We start from the raw sequence: 23,943 nt of genomic DNA on the forward strand, positions 1-23,943 counted from the left end.
ATCCCACCTGATATTTTTAGGGGTTTACATTCAATGATGTCAACGAACTAATTTGCAATATGAGATCCGCTAGACTTGCATTCTGTGAATGTGCAGGAGTCTTTGTTGCTGAATGAAGTTAATATTACGGTTTCTGAATTGGTAAAAGCTTTCGTGCGGAATGTACAATAGAAACTAAGTATATATGGTTTTAATGTGAAGCGCTCTGATACCCCATGGGGTCAAGTGCTCTGCGCTATATAAAACACTATAAATAAATAAATCCTTCCCTTCCTAAATTTCTCTCCCCTCCTCTCTTTCTTGCTCAGTAAAGAAACACGCTAATATCTTTATGTAGTAGCACAACTAATGTCTATTTCTTTCTGATCAATCCTATGCTTTACTCTCTTTTTTGCTTATCACGAGACAGGACCTAAAGCTACCTTCACACAGACACACTTGTTCACTAATATTCGAAAATGTTTTGGGGATTTATGAGTTGCGAGTGTTGTGCCGCAGAAAGCTTTCACCGTTTTTCTCTTTGTACTAATGTAAGTAACTTTATGAAACAATTACAGAATATTTATATGTATTCCAAAGAATAATCCCAATATATAAAATTATAGACAGGAACAGGCCCCATGACTTCACGCCACTAAGGTACGAAAACCTTTTTGCCTGGTCATGAAAATACTGAACTGCAGCTACAACATTAAAAGTACACCACACTTCCACAAATGTCTCTGTGAACTTTGCTTTGCATGAATGGTTTTACAACAAGTATGTTAATTACAGACTGATGAATGCATAATGTTGTAAGACACTGCAAACATGTCCGCTCAAGCTAAAAAATAGATATGAACAATGGCAGAAATTGATTTGGTATTACAAAATTGATGGGACATCCCCAACAGTCTACTCCAGTGGATCTTAACGTTTTTACTTCTGTGGACTCCCACTAAATCCTTACTGGAACCCAGGCACCCACAACTGAATCATTATTGGGATCCCGGGGCCCCCACTGAGTCATTACTGTAAGCTATGGACCCGGGCCTAAGCATTTGTGATTATTTGAACAGTAAAATAATACACAAAATTAAAGAAACAAGCATTCGTCAAACAAGTACACAAATGATGAAATATATTATTTAATTTACAAACAAATATAAAAACCAATCACATTTCTCATTTTAATCGGAAGGTTAGAGCTTTTGTAAACTCAATATAGACCACTTATTGATGAATGCACACTGATCCCACAAATTAGTTTGAGTACACAAACTTAATTTTTAGCCCGCAATTTCAAATTTCTTCACATTTACAGAACGTTTAAAATTTTCATCTTTACATTTTGCTCTCTTATTCACGTACACTTTACTGATCTGTTAATATTATTTTATGTTCTAAGCAGGGGCGGACCCCCTGATTAGGCTTTGAGGACTCCCAGGTGACCCTGGTTAAGACTCATTGGTCTACTCCATTTGTATGGGCAACATGTTACGAAGAGGGGTACAAAATGTACATTCTGATATGGCTATTATTTTAAGGGTACTGACAGGCTATGAAAATAAGTGACCAATGCCATAACTTAACTATGCAGGCTCATTTGTTATTAAGCAAATCAATTACACGAATTTGTGGCTTTTATATCTACTGCTGTATTTATAATGTGGACAATCCTTATAATTATAATGGGACCGGAGAAAGGCAGCAGTAGCCAAGCAAGCACAGCGGACAATAAGGTGTTTGGACAAATATAGAGTTTAAAATAAGGTAAAACAAATATCAAAAAAATATTGTGATTAAAAAATATCATGGTATAGAATACTGTTGTCAAGAATATCTTGTTCTGGTAAATAATATCGTTTTTAAGAATACAGTTGCTTTTATTATTGTTTTCTGTAATATTGTAAAAATATTGTGTTTTAATTATTTAAATGTGTTTTAGTTAATATATTAATTTTGAGTGTCAGTATTGTTGGTATATTGTTATTAGTTTGATAAAACATAGTTTGTAATTTTAAGTGATTAAGTATTAAAAAACATGTATTAGTAATTTATAGCGTTGTAATAGGTTGATGGGATTGTAGGGGGATAGGGTGCAATATTTAAATTAGAAATATTTTACATTTTGCAGGGAACAAACAAAGATGGCTGCAGGAGGTTAGATTACTGCCAGAGGTCCGCTGCTTGTGGGCCCATCCGGCCCTAGTAATGCTGGCCTGACCTCTTACGCCTAACTGCTCGACTCATAAGCCTCTCGCCTCTCTTCACGGCTTACCTGGGTCTCTCGTCGGGGGCATTTTTGATGCATTTACTCTCCGGGCGAGTGCTCGCCGGATCTTGCTCTGCTCTACATACAGCCTGTCAATAAGGGGATTGCAAATATTCAAACACTACTATGGTATGAGCCCTGGCATAATCAGAGAGGCTACATCAGAGCTCTTATATAATGAGATTGCTGCCATAATTTGTCACTACACTACATGGCACCAAAGGGGCAAGTGGATTTTGTTACAGGACAAGTAGATTTATGAAGCAACCTGCATCATGGACAAGTAGATATTTTATTGAATTCCACACCCTGCTGAACCCAACAAGAATGCAAATGTCATGACGTTAGTTTTGAGTGGGATAGGGAGAAGGGTCTGCAGATCTTGCCAGCTTCCAACACCTGAATTGAATCAGAAAGGTTCCCTTGGTGCTGAGCCCACTGAGACTTCAGGTCCTACTGTAGAGCCCGCGTGTGACAGCTTGTGTGGTCCATAAGCTGGATGCTGGAGGCTAAGAGGCCAAGAAGCCTAAGAGCCATTCTCACTGATACACAAGTCAAAAGTTGAATAGCCTTGTTGTGGCAGAGGGAAGGCTTGGAAGAGCCCCATACGCAAGATGGCTCTGATGAAGGGGAGCTATTGTGAAGGAGTAAGGAGTGACTTCGGTACATTGGTGGGAAAGCCCAATGATATCAACCGATCAGCCATCATCTGGAGGTGGTTTATGACTGCTCAAGGCAAGTCTGCCATCAGCAATCAGTCATCAAGTTATGGTAAAACAGGTATTTCCAACCTCCTAATTTGGGCTGCAATTACCACCGTGACCTATGTGAAAACCTGAGGTGCACTGGTAAGGTGAAAGAGGAGCACTAAGAACTAAAAGTGCTCTTGTCCTACCTGAAACTTCAGATAAAGCCTGTGGACTGCAGGACGGGGATGGAAAATAGGCGTCTTGAAAGGTCAATGCCACAATCCAGTCTCCTGGATCCAAGGCATGCAAAACTTGGGCCAGAGTGAGCATTTTGAACTTCTTCTTCTGAAAGAAGCAACTCAGAGGATGACGATCTAGGATGGGGTGGAGGCCATGGTCCCTATTCAGCACTAGAAAGAAATGGGAATAACAGCCAGTCCTTATCTCTGACACTGGTTCCCTCTCTATGGCTCCCTTGGCCAAGAGAGCCTGAACCTCTCCTCGGAGTATGGAAAAGTGGACCTCTGGGAGGTGTTGTTGTGTGGATGGCATATCAAAGAATATCCAAGAGATGAGACAGGAAGGGTGTGGCATAACCGTGTACCACAATCTGGAGCACCTGTTGATTGAATGCGCGACTCCTGCACCCAGGGAGGTAAAAGGAAATACGGCCTCTCACCAGGCAATCGTGTGCTGCAGAGTGTGACTTAAAGCAGTTTTGCAGCAGCTGTGGGAGGGGGGACTGGTGTTTGGGTACATCATTGTCCGTGAGGCCTGGGCACTGATGGCCTGATCCCCTGCTTTTGCCTTAAAAGGACTGAGGAGGTTTGGGCATTGCCTCTGTTGATATCCCCACCAGAAGCCACGAATGGCATGAAATTGTTGGGGGAACTGCCCCACCTGTTGAGAGAGTCCAAGGAGCCTTACTCTCGCTATATCGCTCTTGGGACGAATCTGCCTTGTCTCCGAAGAAATGGAGCTTATCAAAGGGCATATCCATCAACGACTTCTGGAAGTCATTGGAGAATCCGGTGGAATAAATCCAAGCAGGATGCCTATGCACCACACTGGTGCTTAATGCTCTACCCATATAGTCGGATGTGTCCAGGCCCGATCAAATAGAGTACTTCGACAATTTTGTCCATCTTGAATAAGGCATTGGAGGTTTGACCTTGCATCATCCGGGACTGTGGGAAAAATATTTTCCACCATGTCCCAAAATGCATGAGTATCTCCTCTGGAGACAGCTAGTACTGACAGACCTGGAGACAAGGCAGGCTAGGAGAACATCCTTTTGATGAATGCCTCCATGAGTTTCAGCAATCTGTTCTGGTGTGGTGGTCGGGAAACATCTCATGGTTCCAGTGGCTGGCAGAGGCCTGTACCAGGCTTTCTGTTGACAGATATTGGGAGGAGAAAGGCAAGGCCCCCGTTAGCAGCCCTGTGCTGCCTTTGCGATCTGCCTCTTCACTGTAGGGCAAGCTCCTGGTTTTGTCCAGGTACCCAACACAGTGTCTCTAAGGGCCTCCTTGAATGGCAATAGAGGCTCCTGGTGGCTTTGTCCGGGATGAAGCACTTCTGTCAAAACGTTAGTTTTTACTTTAGTGGTGGAAGTGTGAGGTCCTTGATTCTGCTGCCCTCGTCATCACTGTGGCAAGGAGGATGGACTCTTCTGTGGCTACATTTGAGAGAGGCTAGTGGAGGCCAGGTTTAGGGAGGTATCTAGGCCACTGATGTCATGAAAATTCAGAAATAAATTTGCATCATCGTACGCATGACTAGAATCGTCATTGATGTTGGCACTGAGGGAATGATTCGGAGGTCACAATGAGGATAGAGGTGAAGTCGGTGCAACATTGTGGAGGTCGCTCATGGTTTGCCTCGGAGTCTGAAAGACAATCAGCTCTCCTTCAAGCGTCAGCAGCGATGCTCAAAGCTGGGGGCCATATAAAGCATTGCTGTCAAGCTGGGGGTGATGTCAGAGTATGTAGCAGAGGACCAGACCCACTGGAGGTGGACTGACTAGAGGCCACCTTGGATCTTTAGGGCCGGGTTTTGTAACAAACATTCGGTGCATGGATTCTTTAAATTCTCAAAGCTGTAGCGGCATTGCCCCAGGTCCCAAAAAATCTGGTCAGAGAGGCATAAGGGTCCGAATGGGTTTCAGAGTTGGCAGAGTCACATGACTCGGCCTACAAAGGGATTACGCTTTTTTGACTTCCATCGATGTTCTGCAATGTACAGCTTGTGTTACCGTCACTGATGGCTTTTGGGTTTCATCTTGGCACATTGTCGCAAGATGCCAAATTGTGCTTGGAGGCTGTTAGAAGAGACAGACACTTGTGTAGGCTGGTCACCAATATATGCTTGTGGCAGTCCTTCCATCGTTTAAATCCCGAGGTTGCAGGAGTGGACCTGGCCCTTGCAGACTTGAAAATTTTGAGAAAGAAAAAACGGTCAAATCCGCCATGGACAAGGGAGTGAGCACAGGATCAGGATAGGAATGCGTGGAAAGAAACCAACTAAAGTCATGCAGAGGTGGTACAGTTATACTGGCTCCAACATCGTTTCTGGGGAGGGATGAGCCCAAAGCGTTGAAGCACAACACCACCTACTGCTGCAAAAGGAAGTTTCTATGAAATCTTCTGGATCCAGTCTGGCTCCTGGGGATATCCTCATTGTGAAGAATATGTGGTCAGAAGTCTGTATCACAAAATCTTTTTTCCAAATGATCTTACCCAAATTTGATACTTTACACAACAGGAAGAACATAACTTGACTGCAGTTGCAAACACTAACATTTTGTCAATCGGAGTGTTTGCAACCACAAAATAGTTTAGTATATCTGGCACTTAGCTCTGTTTCCACAGTGCAGTGATTTATGCACATCAGTTCTGCACTTGTTGGAAGTTCAAAGTTGTTCCATTGATAGAGAACTTTAACTTTTTTGCTCGTCCATTTGGACTCAGCTGGAAGAGCTTCAGCTAGTATGTGCAGAGCATCAGCACCCTAAAGTAATAGCTAGTTGTTATTGGATCTGAAACATCTAGTTTAGAACCAAAAGCAATTAATTGAATATTGCTAACAACAAATATTTTCTCGCCTTAAGAAGGAGCAGTGAAAATTTCTGGAATTATTTATAAAAGTATCTTTCAAATTTTAGTAAAAGGATAGGCATGCTTTCCAAGCACATCTTCTCCCCAAGCCTGTTAAACTTACTACTACCTCTGTTCTGAAGAGTACATGATGGAACTTAGGACAAATACTTTTTTTCAGCATCCGAGAGCATGATGGAGCCAAGTTGAAGATGTCTTCTCAAGAACATTAGGTCTTACTATTGAACCACATACCTGTTCCTCAGTCCTTGAGAGGCAATTTCTGCTGAATCATGCAGCCCTGTTACCACTGGAATCCTCTATTGGAAAAATGTTGATATTGCACTGTATTAGACATCACCGGGAGGGGGGGGGGATTTGCAACTGTAATTGGTAGGGTCAGACTTTCAGTTCCCTTGGCCAGAGACTCATTAAATAGGACTATGTCATCAATGGTGAGTCTTACTGTAGGTGGTAGTGGAGACCCTGTATAAAGTCTCTCCTACGATTGCACATTGAAGGTCAGCAAATACCTCCACCACGAGAGGTTCGGATTTTGATCTTTTGCCAAATCCTTGTCCCTCCTGTGAAATAGTCTTGTCGAGGAACCATTTGCTCTCCTGGAAGCACTGTCTTCTCTGTTCTCCAACCTTTAGATGTAAGGATTAAGACTAACCACACCTATGGACTTTTGGGTGTCCAGAGGGATTGTTATTACACGGCAGAGAAAAACAAGGATAAAACAAGTAATTTCTTAAACAAAAACCCTTGGTGGAACATTGATTGAAGTCCAAAACATTAAAGTAACAAATAATTTACAGTTAGGAAAAATGTCTATGGCACAGTCTTGTGCTCAGAGACACTTCTCCAGAATGGAAAGACCTCTCACAGTGCGGATTTCCTAAGATGTTTCAAAGTAGCAGTGCAGCTTTTTCTCTCAAATTAATGTCATTCTATTTGCTCATTTTATTTCAATTCTTTCTCCTTTTTCACTTATCCTTTTAAGGGCTGTTTTAAGTAAGTGGAGGGAGCACTGTGCATTTAGTTAAACATTGTAACAGAAAATAAAGTGCAATTCTTTCTTGATAAAGGGTTCTGGATTCCACATAAATGTGGAGATACTCAATTTTCATGGCCCTCATAAAAGATTAAATGATGACGAAATAGAGCTCAGTGAAGTAATAAAAATGTGTATACAATCTGGATGGATAAAGCACAGTCAAACACATGGGCCTTCCTGAAAAGCCAGACTTAATCTCTCTACATTGGCACCTCAAAGAAGCCTAATTTGACGTCAAACACAACCTCCCTCGCAGTAAAACTCAAAATCTCCAGTAACGTATGTTCATGTTTAGGTAAGGTGCAGTGTAAAACGCACTCTCATAGTGCCACAGGCAGGAAGTCCTTACCTGTTTGCTAGGCGGAACACGGCAGAGCTTCCCAGGGACAGGACTGAGTGTAGTATTCTACTCTTCCCTCGTGGAGACTCATGCGTGAGGGGCTCCGCGAGGAAAGTGTGGAACCGTGGGGATGTAATAATAGGGCTTACCTTTGAATGTAGTTAACGGCACCGGGGAGTCAGTTGATTGTAGCTGTTGGCTCCCGGAGGCACGTATGTCCTTGTCTGGCCGAGTTATTCAATAAACTTGGAGTTCTCACATATGTGTAGCCTGGATTATTCACTACACAATTGATGGCGACGATCTCGGCCAGACCAGTTCCTCGCATTCTTCTATTTTCTCCTTTTTGCATGATATCGGCCGCAGCCAACTGAAGGCTTATTGGCGCTTCCTTCGCCTCGACGGCTATCATTGGGCGAGCGATTTCTCACCTGTGCGTCGACTGTTTGCATTGGTCTGCAGCACAGAAACCCCACCTCCAACATTATTTTCTTCGGATTCATCAACGGTGAGGCACCTCCTTCATCGAGATCGCGAGACTTTGAAGCGTCTCCTCTCCCCCGTAAAGCAAAGAGTGCCATCAATCTTCTTACTTCACGGATTCTTCACTGAAGAAGTGAGTTTGATGAGCTGCGTTGGTGGCGAGTTTTACGTGGTGCCATTCTACTCTTGTGAGGTGAGACTTTACATGGAATTGAATCGTTCTGCTACCATATGCTCTGCCACGTTTTTTGCCATATTGGACTGTTCAAGTTCACGATTTTCTCTCGCTGATTCACACAGCTTTCACTGTGTGAGCCTAAAAGTTGTATCTGCAGTTCAAGGTGTCTGTGTAGCAAGTCAAAGTACGCTGATTCGTACAGCATTCTAACTGTTCTCATTTTTGCTTTGTTACTAACTTTACTTCTGCTATTTCTCCATGAATTTCAGTCGCTGATTCATACAGCTCAGCTTTTCCAATTATAATTACATGTTTTTATTTTTTCCTTGTGAATCCAGTGACACTAATTTCACTTGTTTTAGTTAGTGTTATATTTCATTATATAACTTAGAATTGCAAGACCTTAAGTGTTATAAAATTCTGTTGTACACAACGTTTTTCCACTTTTGATCAGGTTACCATGTCTGCTCCAACAACCAACATTACTGTTAACCCACCCAAAGAATTTATGTGCGTTCCTGGTGATCCTCCTGTTCCTTGGATTCAGTGGAAAGTATACTTTATTAATTACTTATTTACTATTGACCATGCCAATAAGTTATCAGCAGAAAGGAAAAAAGGTTTATTAATGCATAGTTTAGGACCTGAAGGCCTAAGAATTTATAGCAAATTAAATAAAGATACTGTTGCTGGGGATGAAAATGTTTTTAACCAAGCTATTAGACAATTAGATAATTACTTTTCGCCCAAAGTGTGTATTGGGGTAACACGTTTTAAATTTTTACATAGAAAACAACTTAAGAATGAATCGTTTGACGATTTTGTTACAGCGCTTCAGAAACTTGCTATAGATTGTAGGTTTGGCGTTATAGAAGAAGAACTAATCAGAGACCAAGTGGTCATGCATGCGTTTGATACTTCAATACAAGACAGGTTATGGGTTAATGCTGATAACTCTCTTAAAGATGTTCTTGCTGTGGCTAGAAAATCAGAGTTATCTGGTAGGTGTGCCAAAACCCTCAAGAATGAGAATCCCGATAGTGCACAACAGGAAACTGTTGCCAGGGTTCTTTCTATTAAATCCAAAACCCACCCTACTGTCAAATAGAAATGTATATTCCTGCTGTAAAGAATTCAGATGCTACCGATGTGATAGTAGACACCATCTAGCTAATGATAAAAAATTGTCCTGCCCTCAGACAAAGATGTACAGTTTGCAGGAAAATTGGTAATTTCAGCCGTGTTTGCCATGCTAAGAAATCTGGAAAAGATAAAGTCAAATGTATTGAGGAAGGTCATGTATCTGCTCAAAATGAAGAAAGTGATGATGATGTTTTGCATCAAGCCCCATGGGTAATGTAGTCCTCAACATTTCACACGCTAATGATTCAAACAAACCTATTTGTTTAATGTTTATAGGAGGTATTGACGTTCATATTGCAGCTGATTCAGGTTCTCCATTAACCATTGAGAATGAAGCTGTATGGTCCGAAAATTTGTTATAAAACTTGGTCCTGAATTACTTCAACCTGATATTGCTCCAGAGAGTTACACTGGTGAACCCATAGGTTCAAGAATAGAAGTGCACTTTGCAAAATTTATGTTTCCAAGAAAGGTCCATCTGTTCTTGGATGAAAAGATCAGAGAAAACTTAACATTATCCTTGATCCTAATGGTGTTGAACAAGTTCTCGTTTTGGATGAAGGGGAATGTTTAGGTAAAATGTTATATGATAAATGTCCTGTTGTTTTCTCAGGTACCTTGGGTAAATTGGAAGGTTTTGAACACCACATTCGCCTCAAACCTGATGCTTCTCCAAAAATCATAAACTACACAATATTCCTTTTTCTGTTAGGGATGAGGTGGAGAAATAATTAGGTAGGGTGGTTAAAGATGGTGTTATTGAAGGAGTAGTTTCTTACCTGTAACTCCAGTTCTGTAGTAGGGGTATCTCTGTTATAGTCATAATCTATGAATAATCCCCGCCCATGTGCGGGGACCCCGGAGCAATCAAAAATATCTCTTAAGCTGTCCCGCATTTGCAAACCTGCAAAGACACTTAAGAGACAGACAAAATAATACAGCCTAATCACAACAAGGCTGCACTGGCCAGCACTTCCTCTGAAGTGAACACAAAAGCCAAAATAAAGTTTAAATGTCATTTTTATTCACATCTGACATCCTCCTTTATTACCACACACTCCCTTCACCAAAATCCCTTTAAACAATAGAGAGGAAGGGGTGGACAGACAAGCCCTATAGGCTGTCATTATGTGTCTGCTAAAGGGATACCGTGCCTTTAAGAAACTCTCCAGAGACCCCCGGTATCCCAGGATGCACAGCCAACACAAGTTACTTTCAGTTCTTTTTGAAGGTGTATAACAACAGGCCTGATACTATTAGGTTACTCCACCGGGGAGGAGGGAGGGTCGCTTATGACTATAACAGAGATACCCCTACTACAGAACTGGAGTTACAGGTAAGAAACTACTCCTTCTGTAGTAGGGGATCTCTGTGTATAGTCATAATCTATGAATAGAATGGCAAGCCCATCCCAACCAACAAGCAGCGGTGGAGTAAGCCCAACCACCAACAAATCACTGTGCAAACAAATTCCTCAGCGAAGCCTGTCCAACCTGCGCATCCGCCCTAGCATCAGAATCCAGGCAGTAATGCTTCGTAAACGTATGGACCGACTTCCAGGTGGCAGCCTTACAAATGTCAGCAATGGGAACATTCCTAAGCAAAGCTGTAGTAGCAGCCTTGCCTCTAGTCGAATGTGCCGTAGGCTTACCCCCCAATGTTTTATTAGCTTTTTGGTAACAAAGCTGAATACAGGAAACAATCCATCTGGAAATGGACTGTTTTGAGGTAGCTAAACCAGTTCTTACCGAACCATAATTAACAAACAGTTGATCCGACCTGCGGATATCTTTTGTCTTATCCAGGTAGAATTTCAGTACCCTACGTACATCAAGTGAATGCAGAGACCTCTCCGCCGGAGAGGAAGGATGCTGAAAAAACGTAGGCAAAGTTATCATTTGATTTACATGGAAATCTGATATCACCTTAGGCAAAAATTTAGGATGGGTACGCATCACTACTTTAGAAGCATGGAAAACAGTATACGGCTCTTGACAACACAGAGCCTGAATCTCACTCACCCTCCTGGCCGATGTAATGGCCACAAGGAAGGCAGCCTTCCAAGACAAATGCTGCAACGAAGCCTTATGGATAGGCTCAAAAGGCTCCCTCATCAATCTAGATAACACCACATTCAATTCCCATGGTGGAGAAGGTCTTCTAACAGGGGGAAACACCTTACGCAAACCCTCCAAAAAATCCTTAATCCCAGGGATTTGAAAAAATGAGGTTTGAGAAGGGCCTTTCCTATACGCAGTCAGAGCTGCGAGATGAACCTTAATAGACTGAAAATTAAGCCCAGATTGAGCTAACTGCAGCAGATAAGGCAAAATAACATCTTCTTTACAGGATGTAGGGTCAAAGTCCTTTGCCTTGCACCATAAGCAGAATCTCTTCCACTTATAGGCGTAAGAAGTCCTCGTAGACGGTCTCTTCGCCTCTTTCAAGATCTCCATACAGTCCTGAGGTAGGTTCAAGTGTCCATACTGTACTAGCTCAGGAGCCATGCTGCCAAACTCAAGGACGAGAGATTGGGGTGAACCATCTGTCCTCCGAACTTCGTGAGAAGGTCCGGCCGACACGGCAGGCGTCTGTGTGGCAGAACAGACCGGTGAAGAAGGTCGGTGAACCACCATTGCCTCGGCCACTCCGGAGCAATCAGGATCATTCTGGCTCTGGATTGCGACAACTTGATCAGCACCGCCGGGATCAGGGGAATGGGTGGAAAGGCGTAGAGAAAGCTGTTGGACCAGCTGATCCATAGGGCATTCCCCAGCGTCCCTGGTTGGTAGTACCTGGACGCGAAGTCGCGGCATTTGCTGTTTTCTGCCGTAGCGAACAGATCTATATCCGGAGTGCCCCACTCTGCGAAGACGTCTCTTAGCACGTCGTCGTTTAGCACCCACTCGTGGTTCTCTTGAACGAGCCTGCTGAGCGCGTCTGCTTGGGCATTCTGCACCCCCGGCAGATGGGTCGCCGTGATCGTCAGGTTCCTGGCCACCAGCCAGTTCCAGATCGCCTGTGCCTCCCGAGACAGGGTGCGTGAAAGTGAGCCCCCCTGCTTGTTGAGGTAATACATGGTCGTAGTATTGTCCGTCTGAACCAGCAGGGAGTTCGTCCTGAAGGAGGGATGGAACGCCTTCAAGGCCAAGTGTACCGCTCTGAGTTCCAAAAAGTTGATATGGTAAGTCGTCTCCATCTGCGACCATATCCCCTGAATCTGAAGAGGGCCCGAATGCGCTCCCCAGCCCTGGAGAGACGCATCGGTCACTATGGTCTGGACCGGAATATCCTTGTGAAAAGGAGTCCCCTTGCAGACATTCCCTGGGGCACACCACCATTTCAGAGACTGCCAAGCGTGTTGAGACAACTGGATCTTGTCCTCCCAACGCCCCCGCCTCTGGTCCCATTGATCCTCCAGACATTCCTGTAGGGGCCTCATATGCAGACGTGCATTGGGGGTGAGAAAGATGCAAGAAGCCATCGACCCCAGTAAGGAAGACACCGTCCTCACCGTAGGAGAGCGGGCTGAGATGAGATGACGAGCCTTCCCACGGATCGATAAGCGTCTCTCCTCCGAAGGACACACGCTTGCGGTCAAACTATTGACCGAAGCCCCCAAGTACTGGAGACACTGCACAGGGACCGGCACTGACTTCGTCATGTTGATGTGCAGCCCCAGTCGATGAAGCAAAGCCGCCGTCCTGTTGAAATGGCACTGGGCTTCCTGGTAAGTGGACGCTTTGATCAACCAATCATCCAGGTATGGATACACAAACACCTTGGTCTTCCGCAGGTGTGCCGCGACCACTGCCATGCACTTGGAGAACGTCCGTGGTGCAGACTTCAGGCCAAACGGGAGTACTGAATACTGGTAATGGTTGTTGCCTACCAGAAACCTCAGGAACTTGCGATGCTTTGGTGCGATCGGCACATGAAAGTAAGCGTCCTGCAGATCTATGGCGCACAGCCAGTCTCCTCGATGCAACTGATGGTAAATCTGATGCAGGGACAACATACGGAACTTTTCTCTGCGGATCCACTTGTTTGCTTGACGCAGATCCAGAATAGGCCTGAACTCGTTCTTGTCCTTTTTTCTTACGAGAAAGAACCGTGAGTAGAGACCTCTTCCTTTTTGCTTCAAAGGAACCGCTTCTATCGCCCTCTTTTTTAACAGAACGTCCGCCTCCCGCTGGAGCTCCCTCACCATGTAGGAGGAGCGCACTGGTGGAATCTGTGGAGGCGGGCTGGTGAAACGAAGACAGTAACCATTGCAAACAATATTCAGCACCCACTTGTCCTGCGTTATTGTCCTCCACTCTGCCAGGTAGTGTTGAATACTTCCCCCCCACCGGAGCGGGTAAAGGATGAGGGGGAAGTAACTTTTCAGGGCTTCGACCCGGCCGGGCCTTTGTTCCCCGACGAGGACTGATGCTGTCCTCTGCCCCTCTGGCGCTTCTGAAAGGACTGCCTCGGGAACTGCTGTTGTTGCTGGGGCTGTTGTTGGTGGCCCGACTGACGCCCTTGACCCCTCTGCTTGGCGTAGCGCCTGCCCGAGGATCGGAAGGACCTCCTCTGCTCCTTGGGCCTCTCCAGCCCCACCGCCTTCAGGGTTTCCGCCTCAGCCTTCATGCGGGCCGTCTCGTCATCCGCATGCGACCCGAACAGCGTCGTGCCAGAGAACGGTAAATTGGCGATCTTCTGCTGCGCTTCAGGCTTGAGCGGTGTCAGCCGCAGCCAGGAATGCCTCCTCATGTGTATGCCGTGGCAGTACCCATGGGCCGCCAGCAACGACACATCCCCCGCCGCACTGATGATCTGATTAGAGACCATCATGCCCTCGTTCAGCACCTCCTGAAAGTCCTCCCTCTTATCTCTAGGCAGGGAGGCAGCGAACTGTTGCAGGGAATCCCAAAGGGACCTGTCATAGCGACCCAACAGAGCGGAGGCGCTAGCGGCCTTCATCGTAGTGGCCGACGTGGAGCACATCCTCCTCCCTAAGGAGCCCATTTTGCGACTCTCCTTATCCGGAGGAGCCGTGGACGAAGGCGTCGTAAAGTGTTGTTTACGAGCCGCCGCCACGATAACAGAGTCCGGTGGAGGATCCACCCTGAGGAGTCTCGAGGGCGCCAGTTTCACCACGGCCGGCGTCAAGAACACCTCCATTGCAGGTTCCTCCAACCCCGGAACCAATGGGAGGAGGGGGCGCGACTGATGAGCCTTATGCAAAGTTTCAAAGATCACAGAGGTAGTGGGAATAGGGGTTGTGACTGATATCCCCAACTTCGCCGCCCCTCTCATCAGCACCTCCTGGAACGTGGCAATGTCATCCACCGGGGAGACGCGGGTAGGAGGCGTCTCCGACAGTGAGGGAGAACACCGTCCAGTCCCAGAAGAGTTCGTGCCCCTCGAGCCTCTGGAACGAGACCGATACCTCCGTCGTCCATGTCCAGAGCGAGTGGACGATCTGCGCCTACTCCGTGATCGCCTGCGAGGGCGAGAGCGAGATCTCTGCCTGTGAGGAGCCCTTGGGGGCGGAGGCGGTGGCTGCGGTGGAGATGCAGGTCGCTGAGGCACGGGCAGAGGCAACGGAGGAGGGGGAGGAGGAGGAGGAGGAGGAGGAGGAGGAGGAGGAGGAGGAGGAGGAAGAGCAGGCGCCGGTGGAGGAGCCGGTGGAAGAGCAGGCGCAGGAGGCAGAGGCGGCTGCTGAGGACGCAGCGGGGACAGATGTTCCGAAGCCCCATCACTCCTTGCAGGAGAGCCCGCACCAGAACTGTCCGGGCTCGCGGCCACTCTTCTCTTCTTGGCGGGCCTGTCCCGCGTGGAAGCCACCGACGGGGAACGTCCGCGTCTCCCCGATCCCCGACTGGAGATCGTAATCACTGAGGACGTGTTCCCCGATGTCCGTGACGTCGAACTGTACGTCGACCTCGTCCGGCGTCTCTTCGCCCTCGACGTCGAACGCCGTCTCACAGTCGAGCGTCCTCTCGACGTCGAACCATGCCTCCTCGACGTCGAACCATGCCTCCTCGACGTCGACCGATGCCTCGACCTCCGTCGCCGCGGCGTCGACTTCTGCCTCGACGTCGCCTTCTGGTGCTTCGACGTCGAACGCTGGTGTCTCGACGTCGACGTCCAGTGCCTCGACGGCGACCTGTGCCTCGACGGCGACCTGTGCCTCGACGGCGACCTGTGCCTCGACGGCGATCTTCTCCGCCTGCACGGCGGGCGCCGGGATCTCGGCGTCGACTCCGTCAGCGTCGACTCCGTCAGCGTCGAGCCGTGGGTCGACGGCGAAGGTGGCGAGTGAAGTCTTCCATGGGGCTCGGTACGACGTCGATGGGGTGTCGACGTCGACCGCGACACCTGCGACGGCGACCCGGTCCCAGGTCTCGCCATCCCCTCTCTCGACGTCGAACGCCGAGGCTGCCGCGACCCAGAGCCCTGGATCGACGGCGAACATACCGGTGCCTTCTCCCTCGCCTTCGACGTCGAATGCGACCTACCAGCCGGTAGGCGCCGTTTCTGCTCCCTGCTCTGCCCGGAGGTCCCTCCAGGGGCTGAAGCATGGGCGGGGGAGGGAGAATGAGACCCTCCATGCCCCGAAGTCCCACCGGTCCTCTGCTGCTCCTGTCCCTGAAGGCGAATCTTCTCCCTGTCCCTCAGGGTCCTTTTTGAAAAGGTTTTACAGATGGCACATGTAGCTGGGACATGTGAGGACGACAAGCAGAGGATACAAACATCATGTGGGTCCGTCTTGGCCTTTTTCCTCCCACACTCAGGGCAGTTATCGAACAAAGCCATGCTAAGAGTGGGCCAAAACTGCTCCAGATTGCAGGCAGTAGTTGACAAAGGCTCTAGACGTCGAATGAAAACACTATTTATCCAAAAAATCCAATTTTAATCAAATAAACCACCCAAAAGGGTAGAGCTCAAGCTCCAGGGTCCTGCTAGCAGGAGCCGGAAAAAAGAACTGAAAGTAACTTGTGTTGGCTGTGCATCCTGGGATACCGGGGGTCTCTGGAGAGTTTCTTAAAGGCACGGTATCCCTTTAGCAGACACATAATGACAGCCTATAGGGCTTGTCTGTCCACCCCTTCCTCTCTATTGTTTAAAGGGATTTTGGTGAAGGGAGTGTGTGGTAATAAAGGAGGATGTCAGATGTGAATAAAAATGACATTTAAACTTTATTTTGGCTTTTGTGTTCACTTCAGAGGAAGTGCTGGCCAGTGCAGCCTTGTTGTGATTAGGCTGTATTATTTTGTCTGTCTCTTAAGTGTCTTTGCAGGTTTGCAAATGCGGGACAGCTTAAGAGATATTTTTGATTGCTCCGGGGTCCCCGCACATGGGCGGGGATTATTCATAGATTATGACTATACACAGAGATCCCCTACTACAGAACTGATTAAATCTTCCCAATGGGTTTCTCCGGTGGTCGCCGCTAGGAAGGCCAACGGAAAGCTCAGGTTATGCATTGACTTTCGCCATCTTAATGACAATATTTTAATTGACCAGTTTCCTTAACTCAACATTAATTAAATGCTTTCCAAAACTAGAGGTATGGAAATTTTCTCCACCATTGACCTTTCCCATGCCTACCACCAGATCCCTCTTCCTAATGCTTGCAAAAATCTCACTGCTTTCATTTCGCACATTGGGTGTTTTCAGTACACTAGAATGTCGTTCGGCTTAGCTTCATCTGCCGTGGTGTTCCAGCGTTTGATGTACAGAATTTTTGGTCATCTGGATTATGTTCTCATCTTTCAAGATGACATTCTTGTCATGGGTAAGAACAATAATGATCACAAAACCAAACTGCTCCATGTGCTTTCCCTGTTGGACAAATTTGGTTTGACTGTTGAATTTTCAAAGTGCACGTTTGCAGCAAATAGTTTGAGCTATCTTGGTCATGAAATTAGTGCTGTGGGTATCCATCCTAAAGCCAAGTTGGTCTCTGCTATTACTGATGCCCCTAGTCCAAAAAACAAGGATGAAGTCAAATCCTTTTTAGGACTTGTGGAGGTTTTTTCAAAATTTGTTAAAGTTTTTTCCAACAGATCCTTTCATATAGGGCAACTTCTTAAGTCCAATTCTAAATTTATGAGGTATACTTCGTGCCAGGAGAAATTCTCTGATATTAAGAACGCTATTGCTTCTGCTCCTGCCCTTCAAGGCTGTGTCCCTTGTGGTAAAAACATAATGACTACTGATGCCAGCGGCACTGATATTGGTGCTGTCTTATCACAGGTTGACAATAAGGGTTTTGAATCCAATATTGCTTATGCATCTAGGTTCTTGTCTCCTGCTGAGTGTAAGTATGCTGTAATTGAGCATGAAGCACACGCTTGTGCTTGGGCTTTAGAGCATTTTCACACATTTGTTTGGGGCAGTGAAGTCATTGTTAAATGTGATCACAAACCTTTGGTTAAAATCTTATCAAATGTTGGTACGGTTAATGTTTCTGCCAGGTTAGCACGTATTTCCATGCGATTATTAGATTTTCTATACAAAATTGAATACTTGCCTGATAAGAGGAATGCTGTTGTCGATTTTTTGTCACGCTTACCTGTTCAAATGGTTGAGAACCAGGATGATCTTATGGAAAATGTTCAAGTTGCTTGCTTGTAGGACCATGGTCTTCTTGATTCCTTTCAAAGAGAGGAGTGGAACAAAGCTTTGACTAAAGATAACTGTTTAAAGAAAGTTTTAGAATTTTAGGGCAATGGTTGGCCTCGCAAAATGGATGTAAAAGATGTAAAACCATATTGGGACGTCAGAGATGAGTTATCTTCTTTGGCTGGAAACCTTATGAGAGGAGATAAAATTGTTCCTTCCTTTTATTTAAGAAATAAGATTATTTCTTTATGCCATGATGGACATTTAGGTATTTTAAAAATCAAGTGTATTGTCAAAAGTAGTTATTGGTGGCCTGTAGTAGACATTGAAGTAGAGAGAGTTGTGAGAGATTGTGTTCCTCTGCTGACAAAACTTGTAAAACTTTAAGGCCTCCTATGAGTGACTTTATGTGCCCAGAATCTCCATGGGAGTACCTTGCTGTGGACATCATGGGTCCTGCTGGCAGTTCTGGGAAGTATGTTATTTCTATGATGGATGTGTTTTCTAAATGGCCTGTGGTCAAAGTTATCAGGAAATTGGATACTGACACAGTGATATAGTTTTTTGATAAAGTTTACCTTAGGCAAGGGATCCCTGCTGTTATCATTAGCGATAATGGTGTACACTTTACTTTGGAGGCCATGACCCAAAATGTATCCAAATGTGGCATTCAACACAAAACCACCTCCCTGTATAATCCCAGCAGAAATGGTTTGGTGGAGAGGTACAATAGAGTTTTGAAGGGTGCCACTCAGTTGGCTTTTAAGAACAACATTCCCTGGGAAACACAAATGTTTAAAACTCTCTGGTCTTAAACAGTTTCAATTGTAGATTCTACAAAATGTTCCCCTTTCGAGCTCATGAGGGGGAGAAAACCCAGAGCTAAGTGGTACCCTGGTTGGATTAAAACTTGTGGAGAAGTGAGTTGGTCTTCTGATGTTAAGAACAATCTCCTTCTTAAACATGACAAATACAAAAAGTTCTAGGACACGAAACATAACACTCATAAGGTTAGACTTTCTGTTGGCCAGTGGGTCAGAGTCAAAAAACCAGGTTTTGTGCAAAAAAATTAAAGTAAATTCTTTGAACCTCAACGCATTGCCAAATTAAGGAAAAATAAGGTTATTCTGGAGAACGAAAAATGTTGTAATCTCATGAGAGTCGCTTTATGTGAAGCTCCGTTTGCATTTGATCCTGTTGTCAACAAGTCGTCTGTTTTGCATGATTTTTGCGATTGCCCACAGGATCATCCTGCTCTAAAAAGTGAAGCCATCGTTTCGCATGATGTTTCTCAGAATGAAGATACCAACACCCTTGGCAAAAGGATCATCAGACGTCCGGGTGTTTTAAATGATTATGTTTGTAATTAATGCTTACCTTGTTTGTAAAGGAGGAGATGTGTAGTGTTCTACCTCTTCCCTCGTGGAGACTCTCGCACGTGAGGGGCTCCCCGAGGAAAGTGTGGAACTGTGGGGATGTAATAATAGGGCTTACCTTTAAATGCGGTTAACGGCACCAGGAAGCCAGTTGATTGTAGCTGTTGGCTCCCGGAGGCTTGTACTTCCTTGTCTGGTCGAGTTATTCAATAAACTTGGGAGTTCTCACATATGTGTAGTCCTGATTATTCACTACACAGAGCCTCCTTTGTGGGGTAGTTGGGTACTCGTCACCCTCGTAACATGCCACTACAACCGGGTGAGGTAGTGCAGTGTCCTTTGTGAGACCGATGGACAGGTGCACTCTCCTTTGTTTACCACCAGCAAACAGGGTAGGGAGGAGAGTCCCCCATGGAGGACACAGATGCCTGATAAGATCAAGACTGTTTTCAGCACTAGGGGAGAAGAAGAAGGAGCTATGTGCAGCCACATATAGCCACCATGTTTGGTCGCAAACATAGAGGGTTCATCTCGAATATATATGATAGATATAAAGGGAGGAGTTAAAACTCCCACTGGGAGAAAAAAGGCAAGCAAGGGTTCCTCTTTTAAACTTGACACAAAACAGAACTATAGGCTAATCCGGATTTTGATTATGTGGTAAAAGGAAGGTGTTTATTCATATAGAACGTTGTTGGTATTTCCTGGTATTCCTATAGCATCTAGCAATTGTTGGCGGTCATATAAAATGATGCACCTTTCTACAGCTCCTGTCACCTGATTTCAATACTACAAAGTTCTAACAACTAAGTAGGTCAGATTCTTCCTGTGTAAAGGAGGGTAATATCCACCTATGATTTCGTGAATTCTGGTACGTAAGTTTATGATTTTTCCAGTTTGAAGATTGGGTGATATGTGCATGTCTGTTGACAGTTATAACATTTCTTGTCACTGCTTTCTGTTTTTTTTTGCAAGCAGTGAATTTGTATTTTGTCATAATACTGGAGTTCACAATGTTGGTGCCCATGATGGTTCCATCAAAGGTGATCCAATGTTCTTGTTCTAAAAAAAAAGCCTGGAATCTTCCAAGGAACAAAATTCTACAACAGGAAATAGTTCATCAGAAATTATGTGACGTATGTATAGGTGCATGTGTCAGAATCACTAGTAATATTATGCACTCAGTCACACAAACATTAACACAGATGCTCAGTGCAAATTAAGGGACTGCAATGTACGAATAATCATGTAATATGAAAACAAAATTGTATAAAGTGTGTCTACTGTTAAAGGCTGAGAAAACGCCAAATAAATGTAATTAAATGAAACTCTGAAAAACAGCTGAGACACAAGTACCTATATTATCAATAAACAATTCCACATTTAAATATTATGCGGTGTAGGAAAGGTACATGTGATGCTGAATTTTATATGGGGTGAAAACAGGAGATTTCACAGTTACCATTTCCAATGGCTCACACTAAGCCATTTGGAGTCAAGTCTATCAGAGGCAATTCACAAATAATTGTGAACTTTATCGTTTAGACAAAAATAGTGTACGAATTGTTATTTCTAGACTACAGTCCACAATTCAGTAACACACTCGTTTTAAAACCTGATAGAAAATGCTGCATGTCTCCAACAACCAAAAACGAGCAACAACAAGTTAATCATCGTTTCATGAAAAAAACAGGAAAAATACATATTTGATATTTACTGTAAGCCAGTAGGAAAGTGTTCCTTTCTTAACCCCACCCCCCCGCTCAAAAAACAACTTTGTAACATGAGGTGGTGGTGCATCAGGTAGATGTCTACCAAGAACACTACCCCCTTACTACCACCACACACTGTTACCAATACAGCAACAAAAGCCATACAAATGTCAATGTATCGCCAGCAAACAGCACTATACACAAACGGCTCAACTCTGAAGCAATGTAGCCATGTGGCAAACACAGCTAAGCATTCTGGGCACACCAATATCTCATTCGTGGTCAAACAGCATAACGCTAAAAGATTTACAGAAGCAAAGAAGTTCTCTCCAACCAAAGAGATAATTTTTAAAAACGAAACACATGGCAACACACAAAAAACGAATACATTAATACCCGGGTGGAATCCTAATGGCAATTATGGATACCACACCCGACACAACAAACTTACATTTTCTACTGGCCCATAGAACTAAACAGAAAACACAGCACTACCCACAGGACAAGTGACAGACAGACTGCCATGCACTCGCTCTCGCCAATGCAACACTGTACCAACAATTCTAACGTTTATCACTCCACATAATACACAACAAAAGTCGGGTGTACTTTATGACATCACTGATAAACAGAGGCTCGCTCGTCCGCCAGGTAATCAAAAGCATTCCCTTCAAAGATAAAAAATAATAATAATAATAATAAAAATGGCCTCTAGCACATTTCTTCCTGTACTGAGACAAAAAACACACACTACTGGAATGAAACACTCAAAGACATATAACACAGCCATGTGTCGGTGACACAAGACATTAGCTTAGCAACAAATCAAATGGGGCATCATGGCTCAACAATCCCTCAACACTCAATAAAACTCAAATACTGGAGCACACCACACCTAACAAGGCGCTACAATTTTGCCTCCGGTCTGAGAAAGACCAGAGCCGTACAAAGGCCCATATTCCAGACAGGCCTTAGGGCAAGAAGGACACATGAATGCCAAAAAAAGCTGGTAAATAGATCATCGCGTGCACTGACTTTTGGGAACACGTTCACTCGGGATCTCTTGTAAAAGAATGTGGTTCTTAGAGCGCTGCTAGATTTAACCAAATTTACTGGATCCCTAAACATAATGGCCACATATATAACGACGGCTGCAAGTGTTTTTTTTATTTTTTATTTAATACTCGATCAATGTGACTATCATAGGCTAACTACCCCAGGCTAGATAAAAAGCCAGTGGAGACAAACTTCATGCACTGTCCGGCATTGTAATCACGTCCAGTGAATGTTAATTATTTCCTTATTAGCTTTCATGGCAAGGAAAAACATTACTGAATCTGGATGAACTGCTCGAAAAAACTCAGAGAAAGTGTTACAATGTAAGAATTTTTAAGTTAAACTACAGCTCTCTGGTATACACAGCGCATATTTGCACAAAGTCACATGAAATACTCCAGTTTAAATCCTCTCCATGAATGAAACAGACGTGTGCATTGAGCACAAAATCGCCTACATCGCCAGCTATATCAACAAGAAGACATATACCACTTTATTTCTTCAAGACTACCCCATGGCCGCCATTCTACTGACAAGTTCTATTGTGGGGCCTTCAAGTGGCCCTACTGAGAGCAGCTGTGCGCGCTAATTTGTGGTTCACTGAGATGTCAATAGAGTCTTCAAACGGGAAAACAACAGCTGCAGAACAATACCTGGCTCGGCTGCAAATATTCTGAAAAGCAACGATTTCGGCTTTTACCGCGAAAAGGAAACTGAAACCCTAATGTGTAGCTGCACTAGGCCACAACATGATCTGCATTACGAACTGTGTGCACTTTATATATGACAGTGTATGCAGGTACTTTTCGCTTGGGGTTGAATTTGAAATTTTTACCTCATCAAGGGACTTCTTTCACTCGATGAAACACTCGCCTCCGAGTTGAGTTTGTTCTTACCCTTGTCCATGACATTAAGGGCACCGGGATTCAACTCTGTCATAAAAAAAGGAAATGTGGTTCTTCAGAAATATGTATCTTAGAGGCTGTGTTTTCAACCGATGGCTATAATTCAAATTGCCCGTTTCAAGTTGCAGAAATCAACATGGATGCCCCAGTCGACAGGCTACACCATTTAATTGCTTTAAAATACAGAAAACAACAATTTGCCACACAAAACACACTGAAATTACTATCAAATAAATGTTACAATAAATATAAAAAAGCGGTATTAAGTGAAAGAAATGTTAACAGAGAAGCTTGTGTTTTCAACTTAATACACGCTCTATAACTAGCAGATGAGCCGTCGGAAACATATGCTGTTACTCTGTTAATATTATGCATCATACAAGGGTCACAACTCAACATTAGTAGTGGTGTTGGGTTAATGCCGTACAGAGCTTTACTCACAAAATCTGCATATCAAGGTTAACACAGAAACCTAACTAGATTTGGACATGGTCATGGGGCCCAGAACGACCCATTAGAAAAAAACAAAGCATTGTTAAAGCTAAAAGATTTGGCTGTTTTATGAAAAGGATTCTTCACCGACGGCCTAACTTGTGTTTCTGTGGATTGGCGAGTGGGTGAGTGTGAGGATAAGACAACGGCTAGAAGGATGAGTGACTGCCTCAGTGCACGAATAAGCATAGAGTGACTAGGTTCATAGATTGATGAATTGTTGCATGAGTGATGGACGAATTAATGAATGAAATGGCGTGTGCATGAACGTGTTAATGTGCGAATGCATGGATGCATGCAGACAGGTTACACCACACTTACAGTTCGAGTGCTTGGACAGGAGTAGTAATGGAGTTAAAAAATCAAAACAATACCGCTATAATGACAAGGAAGGCATCACACCACGGGTGGGATCAGCCATGTCCTAAACGCTTGTAATACATGCATAATTACCATTACCAACATGAAGAGACCCACAGCAAGATAAGCTTGTAGCCTAAACATACGACACATCCCTCCTGCCTTAAAGGACTTCTTGCGGCAG

The 23,943-nt window shown here is 44.6% G+C and overlaps 1 protein-coding gene across 10 annotated transcripts in view; it reads right to left on the bottom strand.

Annotated features, from left to right (window-relative positions):
- The window catches only part of KIZ (kizuna centrosomal protein), a 765,937-nt gene that overhangs the window by 175,300 nt on the left and 566,694 nt on the right, over positions 1-23,943 (bottom strand). For all 10 annotated transcript variants that reach the window (XM_085612400.1, XM_085612398.1, XM_085612396.1 and 7 more), the window contains one exon: positions 22,838-22,934. In XM_085612400.1, coding sequence (XP_085468526.1) covers positions 22,838-22,934 — 97 coding nt within the window. The remainder of the gene's footprint in view (positions 1-22,837; positions 22,935-23,943) is intronic.

The sequence above is a fragment of the Triturus cristatus genome, chromosome 6, assembly GCF_964204655.1.
Source record: "Triturus cristatus chromosome 6, aTriCri1.1, whole genome shotgun sequence".
Lineage (NCBI taxonomy): Eukaryota > Metazoa > Chordata > Amphibia > Caudata > Salamandridae > Triturus > Triturus cristatus.